This window comes from Sodiomyces alkalinus, assembly GCF_003711515.1.
Source record: "Sodiomyces alkalinus F11 unplaced genomic scaffold SODALscaffold_6, whole genome shotgun sequence".
Taxonomy (NCBI): domain Eukaryota; kingdom Fungi; phylum Ascomycota; class Sordariomycetes; order Glomerellales; family Plectosphaerellaceae; genus Sodiomyces; species Sodiomyces alkalinus.
Window position 1 is genome coordinate 2,332,821 of NW_021167084.1, and position 26,617 is coordinate 2,359,437.

The 26,617-nt window shown below is 57.4% G+C and overlaps 8 protein-coding genes across 8 annotated transcripts; 4 read left to right on the top strand and 4 right to left on the bottom strand.

Annotated features, from left to right (window-relative positions):
- The first annotated feature begins 968 nt into the window (after nucleotides 1-968).
- Nucleotides 969-5,982, top strand: SODALDRAFT_186142 (SAPS-domain-containing protein). The gene is made up of 4 exons (XM_028607095.1): nucleotides 969-1,812; nucleotides 1,932-3,986; nucleotides 4,101-4,787; nucleotides 4,884-5,982. Exons 1-4 carry the CDS (start codon nucleotides 1,132-1,134, stop codon nucleotides 5,811-5,813), a joined length of 4,353 nt encoding a protein of 1,450 aa, XP_028466108.1. The 5' UTR covers nucleotides 969-1,131; the 3' UTR covers nucleotides 5,814-5,982.
- A 212-nt stretch (nucleotides 5,983-6,194) lies between these two features.
- On the bottom strand, nucleotides 6,195-7,884 carry SODALDRAFT_379489 (hypothetical protein; the record flags this gene model as incomplete). The annotated part of the gene is made up of 7 exons (XM_028615050.1): nucleotides 7,506-7,884; nucleotides 7,358-7,456; nucleotides 7,152-7,216; nucleotides 6,913-6,960; nucleotides 6,556-6,603; nucleotides 6,367-6,429; nucleotides 6,195-6,236 (listed from the first exon to the last, which is right to left on the bottom strand). The coding sequence occupies exons 1-7, from the start codon at nucleotides 7,615-7,617 to the stop codon at nucleotides 6,195-6,197; spliced, it is 477 nt and encodes a 158-aa protein (XP_028466109.1). The 5' UTR covers nucleotides 7,618-7,884.
- SODALDRAFT_334069 (hypothetical protein) lies at nucleotides 7,693-8,968 on the top strand. Its single transcript, XM_028612124.1, has 2 exons — nucleotides 7,693-8,397; nucleotides 8,587-8,968. Exons 1-2 carry the CDS (start codon nucleotides 7,960-7,962, stop codon nucleotides 8,644-8,646), a joined length of 498 nt encoding a protein of 165 aa, XP_028466110.1. The 5' UTR covers nucleotides 7,693-7,959; the 3' UTR covers nucleotides 8,647-8,968.
- Nucleotides 8,969-9,245: 277 nt separating this feature from the next.
- SODALDRAFT_186073 (nuclear distribution protein nudF) lies at nucleotides 9,246-11,351 on the bottom strand. Its single transcript, XM_028607094.1, has 4 exons — nucleotides 10,991-11,351; nucleotides 10,740-10,905; nucleotides 9,344-10,655; nucleotides 9,246-9,274 (listed from the first exon to the last, which is right to left on the bottom strand). The coding sequence occupies exons 1-3, from the start codon at nucleotides 10,999-11,001 to the stop codon at nucleotides 9,429-9,431; spliced, it is 1,404 nt and encodes a 467-aa protein (XP_028466111.1). The 5' UTR covers nucleotides 11,002-11,351; the 3' UTR covers nucleotides 9,246-9,274; nucleotides 9,344-9,428.
- A 1,538-nt stretch (nucleotides 11,352-12,889) lies between these two features.
- On the top strand, nucleotides 12,890-16,082 carry SODALDRAFT_340463 (ARM repeat-containing protein; the record flags this gene model as incomplete). The annotated part of the gene is made up of 4 exons (XM_028612951.1): nucleotides 12,890-12,946; nucleotides 13,107-15,363; nucleotides 15,539-15,948; nucleotides 16,056-16,082. The coding sequence occupies 4 exons, from the start codon at nucleotides 12,890-12,892 to the stop codon at nucleotides 16,080-16,082; spliced, it is 2,751 nt and encodes a 916-aa protein (XP_028466112.1).
- Nucleotides 16,083-19,319: 3,237 nt separating this feature from the next.
- On the bottom strand, nucleotides 19,320-20,935 carry SODALDRAFT_334075 (NAD(P)-binding protein). Its single transcript, XM_028612125.1, has 2 exons — nucleotides 19,711-20,935; nucleotides 19,320-19,610 (listed from the first exon to the last, which is right to left on the bottom strand). Exons 1-2 carry the CDS (start codon nucleotides 20,616-20,618, stop codon nucleotides 19,478-19,480), a joined length of 1,041 nt encoding a protein of 346 aa, XP_028466113.1. The 5' UTR covers nucleotides 20,619-20,935; the 3' UTR covers nucleotides 19,320-19,477.
- On the top strand, nucleotides 20,772-24,075 carry SODALDRAFT_360663 (hypothetical protein; the record flags this gene model as incomplete). The annotated part of the gene is made up of 8 exons (XM_028614296.1): nucleotides 20,772-20,888; nucleotides 20,955-20,974; nucleotides 21,454-21,588; nucleotides 21,642-22,183; nucleotides 22,299-22,707; nucleotides 22,875-23,573; nucleotides 23,709-23,823; nucleotides 23,965-24,075. 8 exons carry the CDS (start codon nucleotides 20,772-20,774, stop codon nucleotides 24,073-24,075), a joined length of 2,148 nt encoding a protein of 715 aa, XP_028466114.1.
- Nucleotides 24,076-24,255: 180 nt separating this feature from the next.
- On the bottom strand, nucleotides 24,256-26,501 carry SODALDRAFT_360664 (hypothetical protein; the record flags this gene model as incomplete). Its single annotated transcript, XM_028614297.1, has 4 exons — nucleotides 24,256-25,836; nucleotides 25,934-26,208; nucleotides 26,254-26,337; nucleotides 26,411-26,501. 4 exons carry the CDS (start codon nucleotides 26,499-26,501, stop codon nucleotides 24,256-24,258), a joined length of 2,031 nt encoding a protein of 676 aa, XP_028466115.1.
- Between the last annotated feature and the right edge of the window lie 116 nt (nucleotides 26,502-26,617).

Below are 26,617 nucleotides of genomic sequence, written 5' to 3' on the forward strand. Positions count from 1 at the left end.
GTGACGACGTCGCCTCTACGAATACAACCGTAGAAAAGAGAACCGAACTGAACCGAGCCGAACCGAGCCGACGACGAAACTCCTGCCTATTCGTATACTCGGATCGATCCTGACTGCAAAAACGACGTTGACGTCGACGTCAACTTCTCACTGCCGGTTGCCGACGACGCCTTCGCTTCTGGCCAAGTGATCCATGGCAACAACGATTCTTATTGTACAACACAGCTTTCCCATTTGTACGTATGCCTGCAAGGGCTCTTTTTGTTTTCTTGTTGTTGTTGTCGTTGTCGTTGTCGTTGTTGTTGTCGCTGTCGTTGTTGTTGTCGCTGTCGTTGTTGTCGCTGTCGTTGTTGTCGCTGTCGTTGTTGTTGTCGCCTGTTCTCTCTGAGCCTCCACATCTCCTTGTCTGGCAGTTCCCATATGTAATTTTCCTGTTTCCATGCACTAGTGGTATTGCTTTAGCTTTGGCCTTGAGGGTGAGCTATGAGCTTTACTTTGGCCTGGTGTGGGCATTTCACTCCTCCACCTTTGGGCCTTGCCTATAATGACAATCGCAAAATCACCACCACAGCGCACATCACTCAATGGTTTTTGCTTCCCCCTCTCCTCCCTTCCTGCTTCTTGCATGCACCTTTTCTCCCCTTTTCCTGCTCTACGGATTGTTGCCCTGCCTTTCGGAGTACACTCCCCAGCAACGCCAACAAAGGCAGGCAGTCGACCGGCTAATACTTTAAACCACATGACACTCTATGCTCTATTTTGCCTCACTCACTGCAAGCTTCAAACGTGTTCTACTTCCTGCCTCTTCCAGAGCTGTTGCTGACCCCAACCTTCTACCATGCATAGCCTTGATCTCGGCCCACGAAGCGCTTTCGATACCCACGACTCCTTTTTTGCCTTTGCCCTGTTTTTCGGCGTGAACCTATAGACAGCCTTCCAACTCCCGCTCTTTCGTCAGTCCCTTCGCCAAACCACGCTTCGAGCTTCGCATGGTCGACTGTCCACCCGACTGGTTGGAGATACAATTGTCTACCAAGAGAAAGCGCAGGCACGCGTTCCCTGCTGCCGTGACGTAGCCCTACCCGAGTCGACAGATTCGACAGGCGCAGAAGCAGACGCGAATCCGCAAACATGTTCTGGAGATTTGGCGGCTACGCCAACATTTCCCCCATCGACACCATTCTCGAGAAACCCGATTTTACCATCGAAGACCTCCTCGACGAGGGCGAGCTCATCCAAGAACTCAAGTCACATAATGCCAAGCTCATCGACTACCTCCGCCAGGACGACGTCCTCGCAAAGCTGCTGGAATATGTCGTCGCTCCCAAGCTAGAGCCTGTTGCATCTCCTGGGAACGATGGCGATGATCAAGATGGCCAAGAAGAGGGTAACCAGGGTAAGAGCCTCCTCCGGCCTTTTTCGCGGCCCCGTGCCTCGTCCAGGGAATCTGATGCCAGCGCCGACGAAGAGCAAGAGAGGAAGCGCAATCGGTACGCCTACATCGCTGCCGAGGTCCTATCCTCCGACACTTGGTCTATTTACGACGCTCTGCTCGAGAATGAACCTCTCATTCGCCGATTCTGGACCTTCCTCCAACAGCCCACGCCACTCGATCCTCTACAAGCCAGCTATTTCACCAAGGTCAACGAAGCCCTGTTCGACAAGAAAACGGAAGAGATGGTGAACCTTCTCAAGTCGCTGCCTGAAGCCATTCCCCATTTAGCACGCCACGTCGAGAGTCCCATGATCATGGATCTCCTTCTCAAGATCGTCGCCTTGGACCGCACCGAAGGTGGCCAGGGCATTGTCGAGGTAAGGCCCTCTGCCCCAAACCATTTCCTTTTTCCTGTCCCTCCCTCCATCCATCTCCTTGCGCTCGGTCTCTGCAGCAAACTCATCCTAATCATTCTCGCCTTTTTTTTTTCTTACAGTGGCTTTACTCTCAAGACCTGGTCCCGACTCTCCTTGCCTTCCTCAGCCCCGAGAACAACTGGGTTGTTCAGACAGCAGCCGGTGACTTCATCAAGGCCATCATCACCATCTCAGCCAACGCATCGCAGAACGACCAACAATGTATCGGTCCCAACGAATTGACGAGGCAGCTGGTCTCCCAGCCATGCATCGAACAGCTCATCCAATTCATGCTGCATGGTGGCAATCCCTTGACCGTGGGCGTGGGTATCGTTATCGAAGTCATCAGGAAGAACAACTCGGACTATGATCCCGATGTCGGCAGCGAGGCCAATTCCGTTCCCTCCAGTCGCGACCCTATCTATCTGGGCACCCTACTTCGTCTCTTCGCCCAACATGTCCCGGATTTTGTCAACCTGATCATGCGCGCCCCCGCCCAGACGCCCAAGGCCGTGTCCACCTTCGGCAACAAGATCGAGCCGCTCGGCTTCGACCGCTTCAAGACCTGCGAGCTCATGGCCGAACTTCTGCACTGCAGCAACATGGGTTTGTTGAACGAGGTCGGCTCCGAGGAGTTGATCGCCGCCCGCGATGCTGAACGCCATCGTCTGAGAAGAGAAGGGAGGCTTTCACCTAACCGTGGCGAGGAAGCTCATTCCACATCAGTTGACGACATGACGCTGCACATGAGCCAGTCGTCGCCCGAGGAGGGTCGGAGGTTGGAAGTCACCAATATTTCTGACGACGACGGTTTCGAGCAGGTCGAGCCCAGTCGCGAGATGAACGAAGACACCTCCCACGAGTTTGTCAAGGCCGAGGAAGAAATCCCAGCTGCACCTGCTCCTGCTACATCGTCGTTCCTCGACAAGGACGACGGCGATTTTGTCGACGAGCCGCTGAGCTCGCCGAGGCTTCATGTCAGCGACGCCAAGATGACCGAGCAGGAATTTGAAGATGCCGATCTCATGGTCGCGCCCCTGTCGCCCACCAAACAGAAGACCCCCAGTTCCCAAGACCCGGCTGAAATCAGGGAGCCGAAGCCGGAAGCGCCGTCGGATCTCGCAGCTAAGAACGAGAACGAGGGGACTACCCGGGAACCTATGGACATCAAGACGGAGTCGGAGCCCGACACAAAGGCCTCTGTCCAGCCCAACGCGACCGTGGTCACGGGGAGAGTCGACGCCGCTGGTGACACAAAGTCGGAGACCAAACCGACGGAGGAGAAGGACGGCGACAAGGCGAAGGATCTGGGTTCTTCGGCTGTGAATCCCCCGTTTGTCGCGGAACCAAAGCCGGAACCAAAGCAGGAACCAAAGCCGGAACCGGAATCGGAACCCAAACGAGAACAAAGCCCTGAGGAGAAACCCGTTGCTGCAACTGAATCTAAGCCCAGCACAGACACCTCGATTGTTCCGCCGGCTGGGCCTGAGGTCCCAGCGCCCCTCTTTTCCGACTCTTCTGCACCCGCCGTTCAGTCGCACGAGGATGAGAAAAGTACGGACAAGAAGACACCTACGCCGATGGCGGTCGATACCCCCGACGTCTCCCAGACGACACCAGAGGCCCCGGGCAGCAATTGGCTCCCTGTGGTCCACGAAGCTCCGAAGGCGGCAGAAGCCTCAGTGACCGCTGAGCCTTCTGCGATCTCTGGAGCCCCGAAGACACAGGAAGCCTCAGCCAGCACCGAGTCTCCTGCGGTCCCCGGAGCCCGCACAGTCCCGGAAATTCAGCCCGTCTCCCAGGGATCGGACGCTCCTCAAGTCCCTGAAGTGCCTGAAGTGCCTGAGGTTTCATTTGTTCCTGAAGCCCCCGAGGTGCCTGCCGCACCCGAGCTACCCGAGGCACCCGAGGCACCTGAGGTGCCTGAGGCGCCTGAGCCCCCTCGAATGACTTCCAAGGATGGCGAAGATGCTGCAGTATTTTCTGGTCCTCTTCCATTGGCCCCCGAGGTACCGGAGGCACCAGATGTACCGGAAGTCCCGCATGCTCCTCCGGCTCCTCATCCTCCTCCCGCAGTGGTGGGTGATTACTTGAAGATGCAGTTTGTGGAATACAACGTAGTCCCAATTATTCTTGTACGTTCAACCGACTCGGTTTTTTTCCTCTCTCTCTCTCTCTCTCTCTCTCTCTCTCTCCCCCCGTCTCCCTTTTATTTGGCGTGGATGAGCGTGTCCTAACAATCTGATCAGTCCTTCTTCTTCGCCTACCCCTGGAACAACTTCCTGCACAATGTGGTCTATGATATCGTCCAGCAGGTGTTTAACGGGCCCATGGACAGAGGATTCAATCCGACCCTGGCAGTATCTTTGTTCGAATCGGCGGACATCACAAAGGCTATAATCGATGGGCAGCTGGCGAGCGACGAATCGCAGGCCAAGAGGAAGACACGCATGGGATACATGGGCCACTTGACGCTGATTGCCGAAGAGGTGGTCAAATTCACGGAGCGCCACCCGCCCGAGCTGCTCTCGGAGACGGTCCTCGACCGGGTTATGGACCAGAGCTGGATCAACTACGTCGAAGGCGCGCTGGCAGAGACGAGGGAGCGGGATAATGCCATCCTCGGCGGGGTCCGGCCCGAGGTCGCTCTCGGCGGGCGCGCAGCTGCCATGCCCGGCGGGGGTGGCCTCCCGTCAGCCGGGTTCTCCGGTCTGGGCCCATCGTTTGGCGGGAGCTCTCAGGGCGGTGGTGGCTCCAGTGCGCTTGCCGAGGCGGGTCTCAACGGTGGCATGGACCTGCCGGAGAATAGCGGCAATGGCAATGGTGGGATCGGGCCTTTCGCTATCAGTGCCGGCACGTTGATGTCTGGGTTTGGCAGTTCGAGCGACGAAGATGACGACGACACGGAAGACAACGAAGAGGATGTGAACAATGAGGTGAGTAGCGCATGTCCCCTCACGTTCCTTCCTTCCCATCTTCCTGTTTTTGCCGTTTTGCCGAGCGTGGTCCGGATCAACTGACACACTATCCAGTTCCGAGCATACACCGAGCCTCTCAACAACCAATCTTCGTCGACTTCCATGAACCCGCCGTCCATCCCTCCGCCGCCGCCGCCTCCTCCACCTCCACTGAACATCCCCCCCTCCCGTGCTCGCATGCAGCTTGCGGCGCGACTGGCGCTGCACCAGAAGAATCAGCATCATGCTAGTGGCGGCGATGCCCAGGGAGGCAACAGCGGGGGGGCCGGAGATGATAACCGGAGGCCGGGGTCCCGGGAGGCTGCTCGGGAACGGCTCCGGAACCCGTTCGCAGACGACGACGACGGCGACGACGACATGGACAGCGATGACGAGGGCGAGGGCGAGGGTGCCGGCGGACCGTGGCGTTCGTCGGTCCGCGGCTCGTGGTGGCGCGGCGTGGTCCGGCGGCGTCAGACCGATCGGTTCGGAGGAGGGGGCGACTCGGACTCGGACCAGGATGACGCGGAGGACGAGGACGACGAGTTTGGCGACTTCACCATGCCGGAAGCCGAGCCGGCGCCTGGCACGGACCCGACCGAGAAGGTGTTGTTCAGGCCGCTTGCCGTGCATCCGCCGGCGGCGGGGTCTTCGTCGGGGTACCCCAAGACGTTTACGGGGCTGTGGCCGTTCGGCCCTAAGGAGGAGAAGACGGAGGCACAGGTGAAGGATGAGGATGAGGATAAGGGCAAGGGCAAGGGCAGGGACAATGGGAAGGGGAAGGAAACGGAAGGCGGCAATGGCGGGGAGGAGGAGGAGGAGGAGGAGGAGAAGAAGAAGCGCGCGGAAGAAGAAGATAAGAGTAGTAGTAGTGTGAGCGCCCCCGCTGCTTCTCCCGGAGCGGAAGAAGAGGGCGACGAGAAAGTGCAGGCTGCGGTGGAGGCGAAGCGGCGGACGAGCATCGAGGATCCGGAGGAGGACGAAATTGTGGTGCAGAAACCGTAGGGGTTGAAAAAAAAATGCTGGGCCTGGCCCGGCCCGAACCGAACCGGCAGCAGCGCTTTTTCTTCCAGGAAACGGGGCACATGACTTGCAATGAACAGACACGTTGGGATGGACTTTGGGTGAGGGGGATTGGATTCAGGGGCTGTTATGAAATGGGAGGGTTCGGGAGGTCTTTCTTGTATGGATTCACGAGGGAGAGTTTTGCAATTTGTATTATATATGTGTGTACTCTCGATTTTTCTTTCGTTTTCTTTCTTCTCGGTTCCTTGGATTATCGTGTCCCTGGTTAGAGAGGGACGGGGAGAGGGGTCATGTAACAGTAACGAATGAGTTGAAATTAGATTCGTGAACGTGTTGTGTTGTTTTGTGTTGTTTTGCTGATCAAATACCGAGTATCATGGCCATGTCCTGGTTGCCCTTGGGCTGCAAGGACTTGGTGGGTGTCTATAAGTAATCCGCACGCCTTCCCCATACCCTGGTGTCGTGGTTGTAAATAATCCAAATTACAAGCTGACATGCCTAATTATAAGGGGCCTTTTTTTTTTTTATTTACAAAGAAGAAGGACAAGTCAGGGTTGTTGCACTGGTTGTTTGTGTTCTTATTCTGCTGGAGAGGCTCGAGTCGGAGACGATTTGTTGAGCTTTTTCTACCCCTGAATATCAGACTCGTCTATGTAGGACCTAATAGCGCTCTGTCTGCCCCTTTTGACTCTACTTGAAGGCTTTATAATGGAGTACGGACGCTACCGTTCAGATCCGTCGAATCCGACTCAGCTGCTCTTGTCTTCACCTATCCAATGCGTGGTTCAATGTTGTTTTTGAGTACCATAGGACCGGCTTCAAGTGCATTCCGAGATGGACGTTGTTTATCCCCCGACACTGGGAGCCTTTTAGAAGAAACAAGAGACAAGAGACAAGAGACAAAAGACAAAAGACAAAAGACAAAAGACAAAAGACCGACAGTAATTACACCGTACTCCGAGATCCCTTCCTCCCCAATTAGCGGTCCCCGTTGGCGGCCGGCGAGCAGGTGCCAATCAAACGACGTGCATCAGGAGAATGGAGCACTGTAAGGCGGATAAGATTGCTTGACGGGCACCTTGCACTTGGCGGGGTGCGTCGTCGTCATCCTTTTCTTTCGTTGCTTCTAATTTGGGATCTGTGGATATTAAAGATAAGAGTGAGGCAAGGATCGGTCAGGGGGGGGGGGCCAGAAAGCCAGAAAGGAGACGGATAGGATCAGGTTGCGGTTGGTAGGACAAGGTAGAAGACAAAGTTGACGAATAAATAAATATAATAGTGAACGAATGAAGATTAAAAGTCCTTGGATGGTTTCACTGCCATGATGCTGAGCCACTGTTCTGAACGCAGCGAGCCGTTGCGCTGCGTTCTCACCCCTTCGTCTTGATGAGGATGATGCGTGTTAGGAGGATTGGCCTACTTGGCCCGCCCATACGTGTAAAGCTCAGTGCCGAATAAGAAAGCTCGCCGCGAGACTTGTCTTTATTTTCGGCATGAATCTTGTTCAGCGTCACATTTCTGACAGTTGAGCTGTTGGCGGCGAAGATCGGAGAAGACAACACTGAGCACGACGACGACGACGACGACAGCGACGGATGGACAGGCAGATTCCCAGTCAGACCCTGAACTCAGCCATTCGGCACTCAAATTTTTTTTTTCTTTTTTTCCTACGCTGTAGACGCCCTCCAGTCCCCTTCTCCATCCTCATGCGGCCCTGCAGGGGTCTCACGGCGTACACTCCTCCGTTGGACTCGGCAGACTGCGTGGCAGGGCAGCAGTGCATGTCTCTGAAAATGATTTAAATAACAGCTTTGTGCCAACCGGATGGCTTCCTGTATGTCGTACCCCTTCGCCAACGCCCAGGGTCTTGTCTTCCGTTGGCTGTCGTCCTACTCCAACCCCTTGCTGCTCATATTATTATGATTATTAATTTTTTTCTTCCTCTTTTTTCCTCTGCCCTGCCGTGTTGTGTTCCTCTCTTCTCAACTCCTTTCTCCCCTTTCCTCCCACCATCTCCCACACTCAGCCCATCCCGTCGAGCCAACAACCAGCTAGCTAGCTTGCCTCGTCTTGTTTGTTCCCTCAACACACCCGCTCCTCTTCCTCTCCCAACCCCCCTCCAACCATGTCCAGCGATACCAAAGCCGCCGCCGCCGCCCGAGCCAGCCAGCCCTATCCCGCCGAGGCTCCTCCCCCCGCCTACGCCGCGGGCCCATCCGACGCCAACGCGCCCCCCATTGCTCAAGAGCCGCTACAACAAGACCGGTCCGCCCCCGCTCCAGGTCCGCATCCCGCTTATGCTCCCGGTCCGGCACATGGCGGCTCCTACCCCATGCAGCCGTACGGCCAGCAGCAGCCCAGGGGTACACCGCTGCATTCCCTGACGGACCAGCAGACCGACGTCGTGTGCCCGGCCTGCAACCACTACGGCGTGACCGTCATCGACTTCCAGGCCGGAGGCTTCACCCACGGCCTCGCCGCCATCATCTGCTTCCTCTCCTGCCTGGGCTGCATCCCCTACCTCTTTGCCCGTCTCAAGGACGTGACGCACAAGTGCGCAAAGGTAGGTCGATATCGGCGGCTCACTATTACCCGCTTCCCATGGGAGGAGGCGCTGTAGGAATACGTGGCCTCCTCGTTTTCCTTTCCCTTTTCCCCTTTTACCCTTTTTCTTTTTTCCCTTGGGACACCTTTGTCTGGTTGAAAACAGCGCGGAAAGCTAATGTGAAATGTTTCCTTCTCGTTTTCCCAGTGCGACACCCTGCTCGCCACCTACCATCGCAGTGGCAGGACCGTGGTTCACGTCAAGTAAGGCGTCGATACCATTCCATGGCGCTGCTCGTTTTTCGTCTTTTGCTACGGAAATCGACAATCGGCTTGGACGGCTTTGAAGACGGCATGACTGAAGAGAAGCCCTTGTTCGAAGCATCAAGGGTGTGCGAAAAAAAAGAGAAGGCCATCGGATGGTGGAGTAATAACCACGTACGTTTGTATCATGACTTGTTGTTTTTGTTGACGGGCCATACTCTGAGGCGAAAGCACCACGCCGAGTGAGAGCTTTCTGATAACTTTGGATTGGTGAAAAATATAGAGACGGGGAGGGGAGAGGGAAGCAGAAGCAGAAGCAGACGGGGATACCCAGGACAGAGATGGCCAAGACCAGCGTTTTTTTTTTCCCTTCCTTTCCCTTCCTTTTTTTTCTGCTGTATGATCGTCTTCTGAAGGCTTCCAGGTGGTCCTTGTGTCCCCATTGCTTCTTCTATCGGGACTAACTTCATGAAAAACCCTCGACTCCATCGGTATCACTAGGCGACGTTCATTGACTTGGTCACGGATACTCGTCCAAGGGTTTAAAAACTCGGGAAACGCGAAAAGTTGGCATAATAGGGTATGCGGGTATCTATTCCGTCATGTAACAGCCGCGGACGCCGCTTGTAAATCTATATCATCATCGTCAATCCAGCCCTCGCTCTCCTTTTCTTGTCGCCGAGAGAGGCGGCCATCATTACCTGGCTTTTGTAGCAACAGTGGCGTAGCTGGAGCACACGGCATCTGTTCCAAATTTCGAACTCTGTCTCCCTTCGCTCGACTCGTCTAGTTCGCAAAGATGCGCACTTTCATATCCACACTTCCCGTGGCGATGACACAGCGCATCTGTTCCGTCGTCTTGGCCGCCGCCGCCGCCGCCGCACTACTCTTGCTCGGCGTCCCATTCACCCCATTGGGCCCGTCGCCGCCACCACCACCACCACCACCGCCGTTCGCCGCCACCTCCCCGCGCACGATGCCCGGCGCCCAGCGAAGACAGGAGACAAAGTGGCCGTGGACGCCCGACAAAGTCTTGACGCACCTGCCGTCCTGCGTGAGGTCCCAGCACCGCACGGTGTAGTCGTCCGACGCGCTGAGGAGGTACTTGCCGCCCGGGTGGAAGACGAGGGCGCGCACCCAGTTGTCGTGGCCGACCAGGGTCTTGACGCAGTTGCCGCGGGCGTCCCACAGCTTGATCGTCTTGTCGCGGCCGCCCGTGGCCATGAACTCGGCGGCGCTCGACGCCGGTGGCGGCCTGGTCAGGCCGGCCAGCGGCGCGAGGTGCGGGTACGAGGCCGGCGGGGCCAGGGCGCAGCAGAGGAGGACGTGCTCGTGGCCGACGAGGGTCAGCTTGGTTTCCGGGTTGGCGGCGCTGATGTCCCACAGCCGGCCTACCCTGTCGTCGCCGACCGAGAGGAGGAAGCGGCCGTCCGGGGACGGGCAGACTTCCCGCACCCAGTCGACGTGGCCCTTGAGGGTCCTGAGGCAGTAGCCCGTCGACACGTCCCATATCCTCAGGGTCTTGTCTCGGCTGGCCGACACGAGGAGGTTCCCCGAGCTGGGTGCGCCGGCGGCGCCGCTGGGGATGAACCGCACGCCGCTCACGCTGTGGTCGTGGCCGGGTAGGGTCCGGATGTTCTTGTAGCCGTCGGAGGGGTCCCAGAGCTTGATGGTCAGGTCGTTGGAGCAGGACGCCAGCAGGGTGCCGCCCCTCGGACCGCCAAAGTCCAGGTCGAGGACGGTGTTGGTGTGGCCCTTGATTGTCCGTTCCAGCTCGCCCAGCTCCCAGTCCCAGATCTTGATGGTATAGTCGTCGGAGCCCGAGGCGAGCGAGGAAAAGACGGGGTGGAATGCTACGCATGTGACGGCTTCGCGGTGGGATTCAAGAGTATGGCGGGCGGGTGACCTCGGTAGCCAGCTGGTGGGGTCTTGGTTTCGGCGGGAGAGAGATGTCGGGGTAGCACTGTCAAGTTCGGATTGTAACGAGGCCACTCGGGACTCCAGTTCCATGATCTACCCCAAAGCCGAAGCGAAGCTGTGTCAATTGCAAATGACCCGGTGGGCGGGGCGGGAAGGAAAAAAAAGGTAGTGCCGCACCTTTTTCTGTAATCTCACAACGCTGGTCCATTTCTTCTCTAGTAGGCCCTCGTATTTCTTGGTGGTGGCTTCATCGAAGGAATCGCCCATGTTGAGTTCCTCGCGGAGCGTGCTAGCCGTCTTTTGCAGGTTGGTCGAGGTGAGGTAGGCGATGATGGCTTTGTGCCTGTATGAGCGAGTTGGGTTAGAGAAAGAAGCGGTGACAAAACAGGTGCAGGGAGATGGGCCGTTGGGGGGGGGGGGAGGAAGACGTGCAGCTCATCAGCTTGCCGGGGCGTCAAGATTTGGCTCATGCTGGCCGCCGGTCGAGCGAGCAGGAGAGCAGGAGAGCCAAGAGAGGGGATTCAGTCAGTGGTGGAGGAAGATATGGGGCCCGAATGGGTGTCGAATTTTGTTTGGTGGATTTGCTCCTATGGTCGTTCGTTTATTTGTTCCTGCAATCTCTATATCGGTTGGGGTCACGATATGGCGGAAAGAAGGAAGAAAAATAAAATAAAAAGCTGCCGAGTTTCGTGGGTCGGGGACTCGATTCGGGGAAAAGGAGACTCCGACTTGAACAGGGGAGGCTATCGGCAGTCGAGGTGACGAGGAGCGCAAACAGGTCCAAGATGAACTGAAATGCAATGGCCGTGTCGTGTGGTTGAGGTCCAAGTCGAATCGAAGCTGGTCGGTAAATTGGTGTGTCCGGTCCTACGGCGCAAGCACCCAGGGCAACAAAAATTCCCGAGTGCGACAGGGGAAGAGGCGACAGGGGAAGAGGCGACAGGGGAAGAGGCGACAAGATGATATTAAGTTGACGAAGCGAAAATACTGGTAGGTAGTTGTAGTCGTAATGTCATGACGTTCAAGTGCATATTCTGAACGCTGGATTGCGAAACGATGCAAAGAAGAGGTTGAGAAAGGCAAAAAAAAGGCAGCAAAAGGCAAAAAGGGCAAAAAAGGCGTGTTGGGTCAGACTGAAGATGGAAAGAAAGGGTTGGTTGGGTTGCTTAGGGGGTGATTTTGTCGATGCCCCGCCATTAAGGTCGACTCGACGACTGGAGTGCTGGAAGACACAGGGGGAGAAAAAAAGGGGGGGAGACTTCGTGTGGTCGTCAGAGCTTCAGTACCTGAAAACTCGCTAAAACAGGCATCGCTTCAGGTGAAACCCCACTGAACCAACCACACACCAACCGCTAGAACGGCGGGCGGGGCACACTCAGGTAGCTAGCCCCCATGGTAGTGTACCTTTAGGTAAGGTAAGGTACTGAAGTGAGGTACCTATCTTATCCGTATCTTATCTGTATCTTATCAGTCAAGGTTGTTGATCGGGGCAACCACGACCGACCTGGACCACTTCACCTGCCAACACCGGTCAACACGGTCAAAGTCCAAACCCCACACCGTCTCTCGACTTTTTGGCAGCCCGACGTTCACTGTTCGTTGACTCTACCTTAGACCACGACCATTATTGGCCCAGACCTCAGACTCAGACCTTCCTCCTATTATCCATCGTCTGTCGTCCATCACGAATGCCTTCGCTGCCTCCCTCTTCTACAAGCTTCGACAAGTCTTCTACCCAGAAAGAAGAAACCCGCATCACCGCATCACCGCATTGCTCTTTGTCGCCGCCTGCAACGCCTAGAGCCATAACCAGAACCAGAACCATTCCGCCTGGAGGTCGACGAGATTCACAGGTTACAGGTTACAGGGTCTACCGCCAACCTGACCACTAGACCTCTGTGATCGACCGATTTCTCTGTTGGGTCTTCTTTCTCTGCCAGGCGCGTCTTCTGTCCCACTGGTATGCTATATGCTCTCTCTGGCGTTGCCGCTGTCGCTGTCGCTGTCGCTGCCGTTACCGTTACCAATACCACTACCACTACCACTACCCCCCTCCCTCACACACTCCGTCATGATTCTTGTGGTGCTTGGCCTTGATTCTCCCAAAAATGCGTCGCCGTCAAGTTGGCAGCACATTCCGCCTTTGCTTTTCGTCGCTTTGCCGGCTAATCAAGAAACCAGCCTTCGAACGCCAACAGTTCTGCGACGACGACCAGAGCGCCCACACCCGCAACCGCAACCGCAACCGCAACCACACCCCTCCCCCTCCTCTCCTCTCTCGATTCCGCTTTAAAACACGCCGTCCCTTCCTTGGGAATACCGCCCAGATGGGTGACGAGCCGGACTTTAGCTCCTTGCCCCTGACCGACCGGTGGGTGCACAAGGTATGTATCCTGGCTTCCATGCTGTTCTGTACCCCTTCCACCTTGCGTCCTCCCCCGCCCCCGCCCCCCTTCCCCCCCATCTCCCCCCCCCCACGCTGTGTGCCCTCCCAATCTCCCTGCCGGAAAAAGACGGTCCCTCACCAAACATCTTCTCTCTCAGGTATGGAAAGTTCGCAAAGAAGCCTACGAAGATGGCGCCAAGCAGTTCGCTGCCACCGCCGACCAATACGCTGAAGTTTTCCGACCTTTCCTACAAGACTCCAGCCTATGGAAAGGCGCCGTTGCAGATTCCAACGTCGCCGCTCAACAAGAGGGTCTCGCCGCCTACTGCGCCTTCCTCGAGTTCGGAGGCAAGGAACATGGGACGAGGACGCGAAACCAAACCGTCGTTCCCCTCGTCGAGAAGGGCTTACCGTCGACGCGCGCCGCAGCCAAGGAGTCCGCTCTGAAGGCCCTCCTCCTCCTGATCGACGTCGACGCACCGGGTCCCGTCATCGAAGAGTTGCTCCCCGCCCTGTCGAACAAGCAGCCCAAGGTCGTGGCCGCCACCCTCAACGCCCTCGTCACCATCTACCACAGCTACGGTTGCAAGACGGCCGATCCGAAACCCGTGCTCAAGGCCTTGCCGAAAGCCTTTGGCCACGCCGACAAGAACGTGCGAGCCGCTGCCCAGAGCCTTGCCGTCGAGTTCTACCGATGGCTTCGCGACGCCATGAAGCCCATGTTCTGGGGAGACCTGAAGCCCACCCAGCAGTCCGACCTCGAAGCCCAGTTTGAAAAGGTCAAGGCCGAGCCCGCGCCGAAGCAGGAGCGCTTCCTCCGCTCCCAACAAGAAGCCATGGCCCGGGCCCCTCCCCCTGCCGAAGGGGAAGCCGAAGGAGCCGGCCCCGAGGGGGGGGACGAGGAGCCGGCCGAGGTCGACGCCTTTGATCTGGCCGAACCCCAAGACGTCACTGCCAAGATCCCCCCCAATTTCCACGACAACCTGGCTTCCTCCAAGTGGAAGGACCGCAAAGAGGCCCTCGAAGGTCTATACGCCGCCCTGAACGTGCCGCGTATCAAGGACGGCGATTTCAACGAGATCAACCGAGGCCTGGCCAAGTCTATGAAGGATGCCAACGTCGCCGTCGTCACCCAGGCCGCCCAATGTATCCAAGTGCTCGCCAAGGGCCTGCGTAGTGCCTACGGCAAACACCGGTCCGTCGTCATGGGCCCCGTCATGGAGCGTCTGAAGGAGAAGAAGCAGACGGTGGCCGAGGCACTCGGCGCTGCCTTGGACCAGGTTTTCCTCGCCACCAGCCTGTCGGAATGCTTGGAGGATATCACCTCGTTCCTCGGCCACAAGAACCCTCAGGTCAAGGAGGGGACCATGAAGTTCCTCATCCGATGTCTTCGGGCCACCCGCACCGTGCCCAGCAAAGCCGAGATTGGCTCCATCGTCGAGTCGGGCAAGAAGCTCTTGTCCGAGGGGAGCGAGGGTCTGCGATCCGGTGGCGCCGAAATCCTCGGCACCGTCATGAAGATTGTCGGAGACCGGGCCATGAACCCGCATCTGGAAGGGCTCGACGACATTCGCAAGAACAAAATCAAGGAATTCTTCGACACCGCCGAGGTCAAGGCCAAAGAGAAGCCGAAGCCGCCCCCTCCCGCAGCCAGGCCTCCCCCTGCCGCCGGTGGTCCGAAGAGGGCGGTCGGAGGAGCGAGGAAGCCAGCCGGCGGCCCGAAGAAACCCATCATGCCCCCCTCGAGTCCGAGCCCGCCTGTTGCTGCGCAAGAGAGTGCGCCCCTCGCGCCACAGCCGACGTCGAGATCGGCGCCGGGGGGGGCAGGCAAACTCGGAATGCCGAAATCGTCCGGTCTTGCCGGACTGAAGGCGCCCCAGAAGCGCCTTGCGGGCCCAGGCGCCGCATCACCCCGCCGACCGATCATGCCAGACGACGATCCGGCCCCTGCAGCCGCCGCCGCCGCCGCCCCGCCATTAGCTCAACCCCGTCTCGGACTCGGTCGCGGCGGTCTGGCCGGCCGGTCACTAGCCAAACCGACCCCTGCGCCGGTACAAATGCCCCCCGCCTCGCCCCCGCCGTCCAGCGGGCTCACGGCCGTGGAAAGGGCCGAGCTGGAGGAGCTGCGCGCCGCGAACGAGCGGCTGACCCGGCAGGTGGAGGAGATGCGACACGAGCGGAACAAGTTCCTCTCGGAAATCCAGGAGCTCAAGAACCAGAACGCCGGCCTGATCGAGGACCACACGCGCGACGTCCTGAGCATCAAGGCCAAGGAGACGCAGCTGGTCCGGGCGAGGAGCGATGCCGAGGCGACCGAGCAGGTCAATGAGCGGCTGAGGCGCGAGCTGGACAGGTTGAAGAGGGCGCTTAATAATGCTGAGGGCCTGGCTTCCAGGGCTGGCATGACAAGTCCAAGTAAGCAGCAGTCTTTTTTCTTTTTTTCTTTTTTCTTTTTTTCCTTTTTTTCCTTTTTTGTTTCTTTTCTTTTCTTTTCGTTTTTTCTTCTTTTTTTCCCCTTTTTTTCCCCTCCTTGATTCGTTCAGCGATGCGCATACCCCCCCTCGCTTTATCTGCTAACCGTGACGATCAGGCATCTCGTCGCCGACTCATGACGACGTGGGCATTTATAGGGATCATTCCTACGGGGCCTCCGGTAGTCGGAACCGCATGAGTTTCGCCAGCACGCTCTCCGAGGAGAAGGAGAACGGGGAAGGTCATTACCACCGGTCGAAGCTCAGCCCCGACCTCCGTTATGGGGGGGCGTCGGGACGGGGCAGTCCGGCTAGGGGATTCCGGAGTGCCGTGGCCACCCCCGTCGACGACAACATGCGGGAGCCGTCTCACACGGCAGTCAGCTCGGGGTCAAGCGGCGCCGGCTACAACGGCGGTGTTGGCGGTGGGGGCGCTGCGGCGGCTGCTGCTGCTGCTGGGGGGGTGGAAAGCTGGAAGCGGGCTGCTGAGGTGACGAGTCAGCTGAAGGCACGGATTGAGCAGATGAAGGTGAGAATATTCCGACCTTTTTATGTCTCCCTCTGCCGTGGGTTCTGTTTCGACCATGTCGATCATGTTTTTGCTTTATTTTTTGTCATTGTACTGACAACTCTCAGGCCAAGCAAGGGTTCGCTCGACCGTAATAAGGGGGAAGAAAACGAAGGGCCGAGGAGAGGAGAAGCCGTCGATCATATGCGATGGCTCAAAAGAGCCCAGCAGTTTATACCAGGCTTCTTTCGCGGGAAACTCGGCGGCCCCGTTGGGGGGAGACCGGAGTTGCATAAGGCCGGCGTCGGACTGCATACCCATATCTCAACATGAATTGAACTGAACTATTTACGCAGGGGAGAGGAAGTGTCGACTGAGCGTTCTCGAGTGCTCGACATGGGTTATGGACATGGAAACGTTTCTGATGCGGCGTCGGAGGAGGGATTCCGGCCGTGACGTTGTAGATACCGTCTTTATTAATGCACGATTGTTATGACGCTGAGGTGAGAGAGAGAGGAAGAGGGCATGAACGAGAAAGTCTACTAACACAACATCACCAGGGTAGTCGAGCCAGGATGAGTGAGTGAGCTAACTGAATCTGTGTTGTTGAGATTATCTGGAATCTTGTCCCGTCTCTGGCAAGTCGCCCCCTTTTCATCCACCCCTTAACAATCTCAACCCTCTTGCAAATTCACTTCAAGGATTCCTTGGATAGAAGCGGAGAAAAATCACGTCGACGGACAATCTGACCACCGTTCATGCTGATTACAAAATCATAGCGTCGAGACCACCACCACCGACCGGGACAGAGGGACGGTGTTCGTCGTCCCCGATCCTAGTCGGTCCGGCGTTGGTCTTAGACACCTTCAGTTCCCTCCTCCGTCGCGCCGGGGCGCTGCTGCATGGCCTCGGCCTCGGCTCGGGCGCCCTCCCGGCCTCCTTCATGCGCTTCTTCTCATTCTTGACCCTGACGCACTCCTGCTCAACGTCGTCGAAATAGTCCAGATAGTCCCTCTCGGCGGCGTTGAGATAGTCCAGATAGTCCCTCTCGACGGCCTCGAGATACGCCTGCTTCTCCTTCTGGGCAGCAGCCTCGGCGTCCTCCTCCTCCTTCTTGGCCCTCTTCTTCTCCTCCTCCTTCTTAGCAGCCTCGGCGCACTGCTTCTCCTTCTCGTCAGCAGCCTCGGCGCACTTCTTCTGCTCCTCCTTGGCAGCCTCGGTGCACTTTTTCTTCTCCTTCTCCTTCTCCTTCTCCTTCTCCTTCTCCTTCTCCTTAGCCTCGGTGCCATCGCACTTCTTCTCCTTCTCGGCCGCCTCGGCGCGCTCCTTTTCCTTCTTCCTGGCCTCCTCTTTCTTCGCAATCTCCGCGAACCGTCTCATCTGCGCCCTCTCGTGCAGGATGAGCTTCAGCTTCGACCAGGCAGCGTCGTATCTGTCCGCTGCAGCCTTGCCTTTCTCGATGTACCTAGTCTTGTCCCCCTGACTTGTCCCGGTACGCTTCCTCTCTAGCCGGGCCTCCTTCACGCCCCACTGCTCCGGTACCGTTAAGCCCTGCTCCAATACCTGTCTCTCCTCTGGAGTAAGACAGGGCTCCTTGTACTGCATGAGGTCCTTGGAGTATTGTTGCTTCTTGTCCTTCCACTTCCACCCGTAATGGGGGTGATCGTCCTCCCCATAAAACCGTGGAGGGCGGAAGTCAGCACGCTTGACCCGCCGGACTTTGGCCCCGGCGCGCGTCGTTCCTGCGTCGCCCTGGTCGTCGGTTTTGCTGGCGGCGGCCTCGGTGCGCTCCTGGGCCCCCGCCGCCGCCTCAAGACGCTGGTCGGGGCGCCTGAGCAGCCGGTACCTGACCAGCTCGTGGGGGCGCTTGTCCTTGGGCTTGTGCCGCTTCCCCGCCGGTCTGTTGTTCTCCGTTTCCGGTTTCTCGTTGTCGTCGTACTGGGCCAACGCCTTGAACGCGTCCTGCATGCGTTTCTCGTCCACGCTGTTCCTCACGGCGGTAACGTTGTAGTTGGGGGGGCACTTTGGGCATGGTTGGTCCATGTGGCCCGGCTTGCCGTTGGCCAACCAGGCGGCGAACGCGTCCCTGGACCACTTGGCCTTGCCGACCTGCTCCTCCTGCGGGGCCTTGTCCGTCTTTCGTGTATCCCGCTCCTCCTTGGCCTTGGTATCCTTCGGGATCCCGTGGATCTTCCACTGTTCCTCGTTGGGAATTAAATAATAGTTGAACCTTCCATATTGGCCATCCGTAGTCTCCTCTTTCTTGTTGTCCTTCTTCCCGTTGGCTTTGTTGTCCTCCTCCCCGTTGGCCTCGTTGACAACTTTTCCTGTGTAGGGCGGCGGCAGTAGCATGGGCATCTCTTCATCCGCAACCTCCCTCTTCTCCATAGCCTTCTCCTCGTTGGCCTTCTGTCTCTTCTCTATAGCCTTCTTCTTCTTGGCGAAATGTTGCTTCTTCATGCGCCCGATCCAGTCGGCCCATTTTCGCCATGCTTTCTGCACTATCGAGGTTAACCCGCGTGGTTCGTTTTTCGTCTTCTCCTTGACCTCTTGCTTTTCCCCGGCCTCCTTCTTGTCCCCGGCCTCCTCTTTCTCCGTGCGGTCTCCGAGGTCGGCAACAGAATCCTGCTCGCGGAACCGAGGCTCGTTGTCGGGACGGGTCTTAAGCATCGCAGCATGGGGCGGGAGGATCCCCCCGAGTTCGTTGGGGTCGCGGCACCTGGGAACGCCCGCGGCCTTCGCGCCGGTGCAGTCGCGAACAATGGGTACGACGGCCGGAGCGGCCGCTGCGAGGCCGGCGAAGACGCCGACGATGGTAACGTCGAAACGCATTCTTTCGGAAGTGCGTGTGTGTGTGTGTGTGTGTGTGGGTTGTTCGGTTGAATGAGTTTGCCTGGTAAGCGCTGTCGTTACGCTGGGTTCTCGTGCTGTAACGGGGTGGTCAGAGGCGTGCCATGAGTAAAAGGGGCGAAAAAGGGAGAAAAGGGGAGAAAAAGGGGGGGCTTCGAGTGCGCCCTCCTTTATAGAACGACCAACATATTCCCGCCGGCAACATCAAGGTTCGGCAAAAAGGTTAAGATAGAGGGTTTGTCGTGTAAGAGACCTGGGCGCCATCGGGGGCTGGATTTTGGGATATATCGTTTAGCCACGTCAAGCCTCACAGTTGAGATAGATATACGAGGCTTTCTCATCAAGCTCAATGGTACTCCGTATAACCTCGTACGGACTAATTCAAATCTTACTTCGTATATTCAGTAGTCCGTCAGGTTCTGCCTCCATAGTTCAGCTTAGGGGGGCAAACATCCCAACGCGAATGTTCAAGTTCTTCAAGTTACGAGAATCATTATTCCGACTAGGGCTTGTTTATTTCAACGTAAATAGTAGTAAATATTGGATGTGTGTCTGATTATCAAATTCGAAGCTCTTACACTATTCATCTGACCCCCCCTACCGGGAACATTATTCTGGAGTAGTGCTCCGTCCATCCGAAAGCAAGCAGGCTTCTCGCTGTCCGTGATTCCAGAACACAAAATTAAAAAGAGGGGTCATGTCAGTCTCGTTTCCGCGCCTTCATCTCGGCCAGAATGTTCTTGACGTCGGCAAAGCTGAGAGCCTCCAGAGTCTCATCCCACAATTTCCGGGTTGCCTCTTTACAGTGAGGGGTGTAGAAGAATTCCCCGTAGCTGGCAGTCGTTAGTAAGACGTGGAGATCAAATCATCGGGGCAATGACAAAAGGAAAAGGAAAAGGAAAAGGGAAAAAAGAAAGAAAGAAAAAGACGCACGGGAAAATCCTCCAATCCATCACGTAGCTTCCGTGGCTTTCCTTGCCCTTGATCACAGCCGCATCGATATACGTCGCGGCACCGGCTTCGAGAGACCTGCCAGTAAGAGACTTCACAGAAGCAATGATAATCTTGACCACGCCAGACGCATTCCGATGCAGATCCGTCCCCTTGCAGAACCCCGGGTCGACCAGATTGACGACAACGTCGTCGGCGCTGACAAAGTCCGCAAGCCTGTAAGCCCAGAGGTGCTGTAGGAGCTTCGTAGTGGCGTAGCGCTCCATGGGATCGAAGCCGGCCTGCTTGCCGAAAGCCGGGAACAAGGGATCGGCCGCGTGCTCGGCAAACTTGGCGTGCATGGACAGACCCGAGCTGACGACGGTCAGCCGGCCGGGGGCGCCCTGCGGGGCCTTCTCGGCGAGCACGGGGAGGAGGAGCATGGACAGGAAAACGGTGGAGAGGTAGTTCACCTGGAACATCTCCTCGTGGCCGGTGGGGGCCAGCTCGAAGGTCGGGTTGACGAGGCCGGCGTTGAGGATGACCAGGTCGAGGCGGGGCAGCGTGCCGCAACGGCGCGCGAAGTCCTGGATGGACGGGTAGGAGGCCATGTCGAGGGCCCAGACTTCGACTTCTACGGTGGCTTGGGGGTGGTTTTCGCGGAGGGACTTGGCGGCGGCGTTCCCGCGCTCGAGGGACCGGCTGGCCAGGATGAGGTGGGAGAGCTTCAGGTCCAGGAGCAAACGGGCGCATTGGAGGCCGAGGCCGGCGTTGGCGCCGGAGATGATGGCGGTTTGCCCTGAGAGGTCAGTATCCTTGGGTGGGAACTGGGGCTTTGTGCATTGTGAGCTGCGGAATAGACTCAGATAGCCTTGGGGGAGACGAGGGAGGCTGGAGGAAGCGGTCGTCATGGTGCAAGGCTCAGTGAAGTACGGGCCCTACGGGGTGATGCACCAAAGTCGGACCGGGGGTATCGAAGAGTATTGTAGTTGCTGATGTGATATCAGGAACCCATCCCAGAAGAATCAAGAGAGGGCTCTCGATGGGCTTTATAGCAACGATAGATGAGTCGTCTGTCGCGCGGCCGCGCCATACTGAGAGCCTTGGGTTGCACTGCACAGCTCACACAAGCATGCCATATAAGTGGCCATAAGCCGAACAGGCACCAATATGGCCGCATTGTCGCATTTCCCCCTGGAGTCAGAACGGAGTCCCGGGAAAGAATCAGATGAACGCGGTGCACGCAGCCCGGCACGAGGTCGAAGATGTCTTGCCAAGACTTCGACTGATGACCTAAAGGGGAAACGACCAATGTCCCTTTTAGTTAAGCAATCGTGGCTTGGCTTGTGGCTAACCCACAGTCCGGTACGTACTTAGGTACCTAAGGTATGTAACGCCGAGCCCGCTATGGGGAGCGACCCACTACCAGTGCTGCCTAAACGATGCCTAGACCCCTCGCCGCTTGGCCCTAATCCCGATAAGGTTTATGATCTAGTTCTTGGCGGCACAAGTCCACCTATCACCTATCACTCGACTGACGGGCTGGATTAGATAATCAAACCGCTCAGTGACAAGTGACAAGCGACAGGGCTGATGGCTGTTTGGGTTCTTTTGCCCACCTTCGAACTTGTCATTCCCTGTTGATCTTTTCCTGCTACCTTGGATACTCTCTAATTACACTACACCGTCTTCTTGGTTTACTCTGCATAGTACTGTCTAGCTGACTACCCTACCTGCATACGGCAGATACGACAGACACGACGGCATTACTCCCCAGAGCGCCCAGCTTTATCCCGCGTCTTCTCCCTCCTCCCACATCTCCATCAAGCCCACTCTGTTGACCTTGCCCGTCCGCCGCCCGTTGCCCAATTATTACGAGAAGTAGCAATTAATTTGAAGCATTATTGACGTGGCCAAGATCCACGTCCCAGTAGAACGAGCCACATGGCCACTGGCAACCGGCCCGGCCGGCCTGCCGGTATGACATCGCATCCTCCCGGTGCCAGTGCCCTGCCGCGGTCTATCCAGAGACCTACAACCACAACCACAACCACAACCACAACCACAACCACAGAGCCGAAAACCAAAACCCAGTTTGCTTTCGTCGTGGCCGGCCCGAAGGGAACCCCAACAGCAGCCGACAGGAAACTCATCCGCAGCCATGTCATGCGAGGGAAGAATACCCGCAGGAGACCGCATGCCGAGCTCCCCGACTCGTGGATCTCCTGTTCCACTGGTCCTGATTCTGTCCCGGCCTTGCCTACACCGTCACCGTCCTCCTGTGATTCCGGTGCCACGGATGTAACAGAGGACAGCACGGCCAGCAGTCTCTCGTCAGATGAAGCAACAACTTCATCCACCGACATCGACCTCCTACCCAGGCATTCCCGCCTCCTTCCTTACTCTCTGAACGATCTCAATACCGTCAAATTTGCCGAAGAGCTCGACTCTTCCTCCCTCCGTGTGCTCACCGACTGTAAGTGGGACCTCCACTCTCGTCTAGCTGTCTTCCACGTCGTCCTCTCCTTTTCAAGCTTTCTCTCTGCCCACTCTCCTAACCCATGACGCCTGTCACACCCATCCGCCTTTAGTCTTCGGAACCATCAAGGAGGTAATGTATCCCATGGAGCTGTGCTGCCATTTCGACGTCACCAGGACCCACTGGTTCTACTGGATGCTCGAAGACGCCGCCTACCTGCACTCCGTCCTGTACACCGTCTACAGCTTCTACGACGCCCTGGCCGGCCGTCCGCCCGACAAGATGACCAGCTACCATGTCCTCAAGACCATCAAGCTCCTCAATGCGCGGCTCGCCGACAAGGAGCTGGCCCTGGCCGACTCCACCGCCGCCGTTATCATGAGCATGGCCATGCTGGGGGAGGCCATGGGCGACAGTGCCGCCGCGCAGGCTCATGCGGCTGGGCTCCAGCAGATCGTCAAGCTGCGCGGGGGGATTCAGTCTTTTAACCACAACCAGCAACTTCAGGTCAAGATTTGTCGGTGAGTTGCCTCGACTAGTGAAGCCATGCATTTTGGGGGGGGGTTCCTTTTTCTTTTCCTTTTCCTTTTCCTTTTCCTTTTCCTTTTCCTTTTCCTTTTCCTTTTCCTTTTCCTTTTTTTCCTTTTTTTCTTCTTTTCCCCTCTTACTAACACGTAAACGAATACAGAGTAGACTTGGGCATCGCCATCTGCGAAGGATCCAAGCCGCGCTTCTTCGAGGACACCATCTCCTGGGACTCCTTCTTCGACTCGTCCCCCGCCCTGGCCCGCCTACGACCCGACCTCCCCGGCCCCAGCCACCAGGTCCGCCGTCTGGTCAAGCCGCTCGACCTGAAGCTGTACAACATCCTGCGCGACCTGCAGGACTTCTCCCAGCTCTCCAACTTCCTCTTCCAATCCGGCCAGAAAATGGACCCCCGCGTCTTCCAGGACCTCCTCACCTCCATCCAGTACCGCCTCCTCCTCCGCGAATTCCCCCCCGACCAGCCGCCCCTGCTCGAGCTCCTCCGCCTCGCCCTGCTGGCCTACATGACCATCCTCCTCCTGCGCATCCCCTACGTGAAGATGCGGTACCCGCACCTCGCCTCGCAGCTGCGCGCCGCCTGCCTGGCCTTCGAGCCGGCCCACGACGACGAGAACCACGTGTTCGCCTGGGTCCTCGTCATCGGCTTCATCTCCGTCTTCGACCCGGACGGCGACGAGGAGCTGGCGGCGAGGCTGTCTGGCTTGGCGCCGCCGTATCTCGGCTCGTCGTGGGACCAGGCGAAGAAGCGGCTGAGGAGGATCATGTGGATCGATTTTGTCCACGATGGGCTTGGTGAAGAGGCGTTCCACCGGTATCCGACGCGAGCCGAGGGCGCCGGTGAGTGAGGACGGCGGCCCAGTCGCCGATACCTGGCTGGAGACGAACCACCTTTCCCCCCTCTTATCTTTTTTTTTTTTTTTCTTTTTTTTTTTGGCCGGCATGGAAACTGTTACGTGCTGACCATAATCCCACGAAGATATGCATCAAGGAGGTTATCCGGTATAACTGCAGGGGCCCGACCGTGGGGGGCATGGGGAACTGAACGCGCCCGGCTGGAAAGGATTGAAGGTCAAAAGATATGCTCAGTGACGGTGTGTGAGTACGAGGTGGCATGGCCATATAGCATATATCCCACAAATCCTTTTGTTTTGCTCGGGAATACAGGTAACAAGCTGTGAGGGGAGGGAGGTGAATGATGCCTCCCATCCACCGCCCTTTTCTACTCCCCGTAGATTCCCCCTGTTTTTGGCCCCCTCCTCTGCACCACCGCCAAGTATCATGTTTTCGTGGTCCCGAACCGTCATGTCATGGTCGCGAAGCCGCCTCACCTTGTGATACAATAAAAGTAGAAATGATTGGACAATTTCCCCCGCTCCTAGCCAACGCCAGTATCACAGCGCAATAAGAAAAAAAGAAGAAGAACATGAAAAAGAAAATAGAAACGAAGGTGGGGGAAAGCGCATCACGAGAAGTCGCTGGTAACGAATGTTCCTCATCTCCCAACCTCCCAACTTTTTTAACTTTTAAGCAGTGGCGGTCAATCGTGGAACGGTAGGATCCGTCGACATGCGCATGTCGTTGTCGCCCACGCCCACACCATCATGACGCGCGTCTCCCTCCCCCTGTCCGACGGCGAGGTAGCCGAAACCCATGTCGCCGTCGCCGCCACCGGCCCAGGCACCGCCGGTGGAGAAGCCATCCTCAACCTCAACAATCGCATTGGCATCGGCAGAAGCACTAGCACTAGCACTAGCACTATCGTGCGGCCGGCGCATAATAGCCGCGGTTGACTTGCCGCCGTCGTCGTCTTCTCGTGGGAAGTCGCCGGGGGAAGAGTAGCCAGGAGACGAAGCGACAGAGGAGAGGGACGAGGCGAATGATGCCCCGTCAGGAGGACCGGCGGTCGTAATGACACTTCCGGTACTATACTTGCGCAGCCTCTTGTTCTGCTCCTGCTGCTGTTGCTGCTGCTGCTGCTGTTGTTGTTCGTGCTGTTGCTGGGTGGCCGTCAATTTGGCGGCAGAACTACTAATGTAGTCCTGAATGAATGGGCAGTCGCAGCTCCCGTGCTGCAGGATCATGGACTTGAGCATCAATACCTCGCCGCGCAGCATGGACGCCTCGTTGGCGAGAGCCTGGTGGATGGCCTCGGCGGCCGCCTCCTGGGTCTGCAAGTCGGCGATGCTGCGCTGCTTGCGGAGGCGGCATTTGTGGGCGGCCTGGCGGTTGCGGAGGCGGAGACGGGCCTTCTTCTCCTCCCTGGTGCTGGCGGCTTCTTCGGCGGGCGAGTCTGGAGGCGTCGTCTCGCCAGGCCTGTTGTTGTTGTTGTTGCTGCTGCTGCTGGTGGTGGTTGCCGTCGAGGTGCTGGCGTTGGAGGAACGACGAGGAGCATCATCGGGCGACGAAGCCCGCCGCTTATGTTGACTGTGGTCTTTGGGGGCCAGGGGCTTGGGCCCGTGGCTTGCCGTGTTCTGGGTGGTGGAGGCGGTGGAGGCGGTGGAGGTGGTGGAGGTGGTGGAGGGCGGCGGGGAGGATACTTTCCGAGGTCGACCCCGGCGGCTGGAGGATTGTTGTCGTCCCCTGGCGGGCGGTGGCGGCGGCGCGGCAGGTGGACCTTCGTGATCCAGAGCAGTGGCGTCGATGGGGGTCGAGGTCGGAGCTGACGAGGTACTCAAGTTGATTTGGTCGGCACCCTGGTGATGTGGAAAGGTGTACTCGTGAGCATTGCTGTTGCTGTTGTTGCCGTTGCTGTTACCGTTGCCGTTGCCGTTGCCGCTGCCGCTGCCGCTGCCGCTACGCCGGTCCGGCCGTCTCTTCTTTTTCTGCGGGCGGTGCTGATGGTGCTGCTGGTGATGGCGATGCTGATGGTTGGCACGGCTGCTTTCCTGTGTCCCAGTCTCGTGGGTATAAGTGTTGCCTTGGGGGAAATGGTGCGGGTTCGCGTGGGGGTGGGCGTAGTTGAGCAAGGCCTGAGCCATGTAGTCGCCCATTTGCCATTCCCCGGGGCCCGACTCGGGCCCAGGATACAAGGAGAAGGCTGAGTGATGTTGGGCGCCGGACTGGCGAAGTATATGAGGGTCCACGGCGCCATAGGGCTGCCCGGCCTGACGCACATGTGCGAATTCAGCCATCAAAGCGCAGGTTTGGGAATTGGCTTCCCAAGTTAAAAGAGGCGGCAAGAAGACGGCCTATGGGTGCTACTTTGAAATGCTCAAAAGAGACGACAATTGTGTGTGATACGAAGGACCAAGGTAGAGAAGGGAGCGATGGTCGTCGAAATGGATCGGGATTGCCCAAGAGAGTTGGGCTTGGTTCGACGCTCCTGATGTTGATACAAGAATCAAGGATGGGCTGATGGAGGAGTATGAGAATAAGGTGCAAGATGGAGAAGAGAGAAACAAAAACGCAGGAGGGATGTATTTTTGATAGATGGGTACGGAGGGAGGTATGCGACCAAGATTGATCAAGACCAGGGTCTGAAAGGTGAATAGTAGAAGTTCGGAAAGATTAGTATGGGCAACTATTGAGGGAGAGGATGACAGCAGTAGTGTAAATGGAGAGATGGGAAACAAGGATAGAATAATGGCACGAGCAGGCCGTTTTCTCTGTCCGAACAGCATCGAGGTTCTCTGGGATCCTTAATATCCATCAAGGCTCAAGTCCAGCAAAGCCATCTACCAAGGCCAAGGGCCAAGCCAGTCAAAAGCCAACCCACAGGGATCTTCGAGGTAGCGCGCTTGATGTAGAGGTTCCCCGGTCTTGCTACCATTCGGTCGGCCTTTTCAGATCGCGTAGGCCAAGGGTAAGGTTGGGATGAGGGTGGGAAGGAGGGGACCACATATGAAGACGGGGGGGAGGGATGGATGGAGGGATGGAGGGATTGTG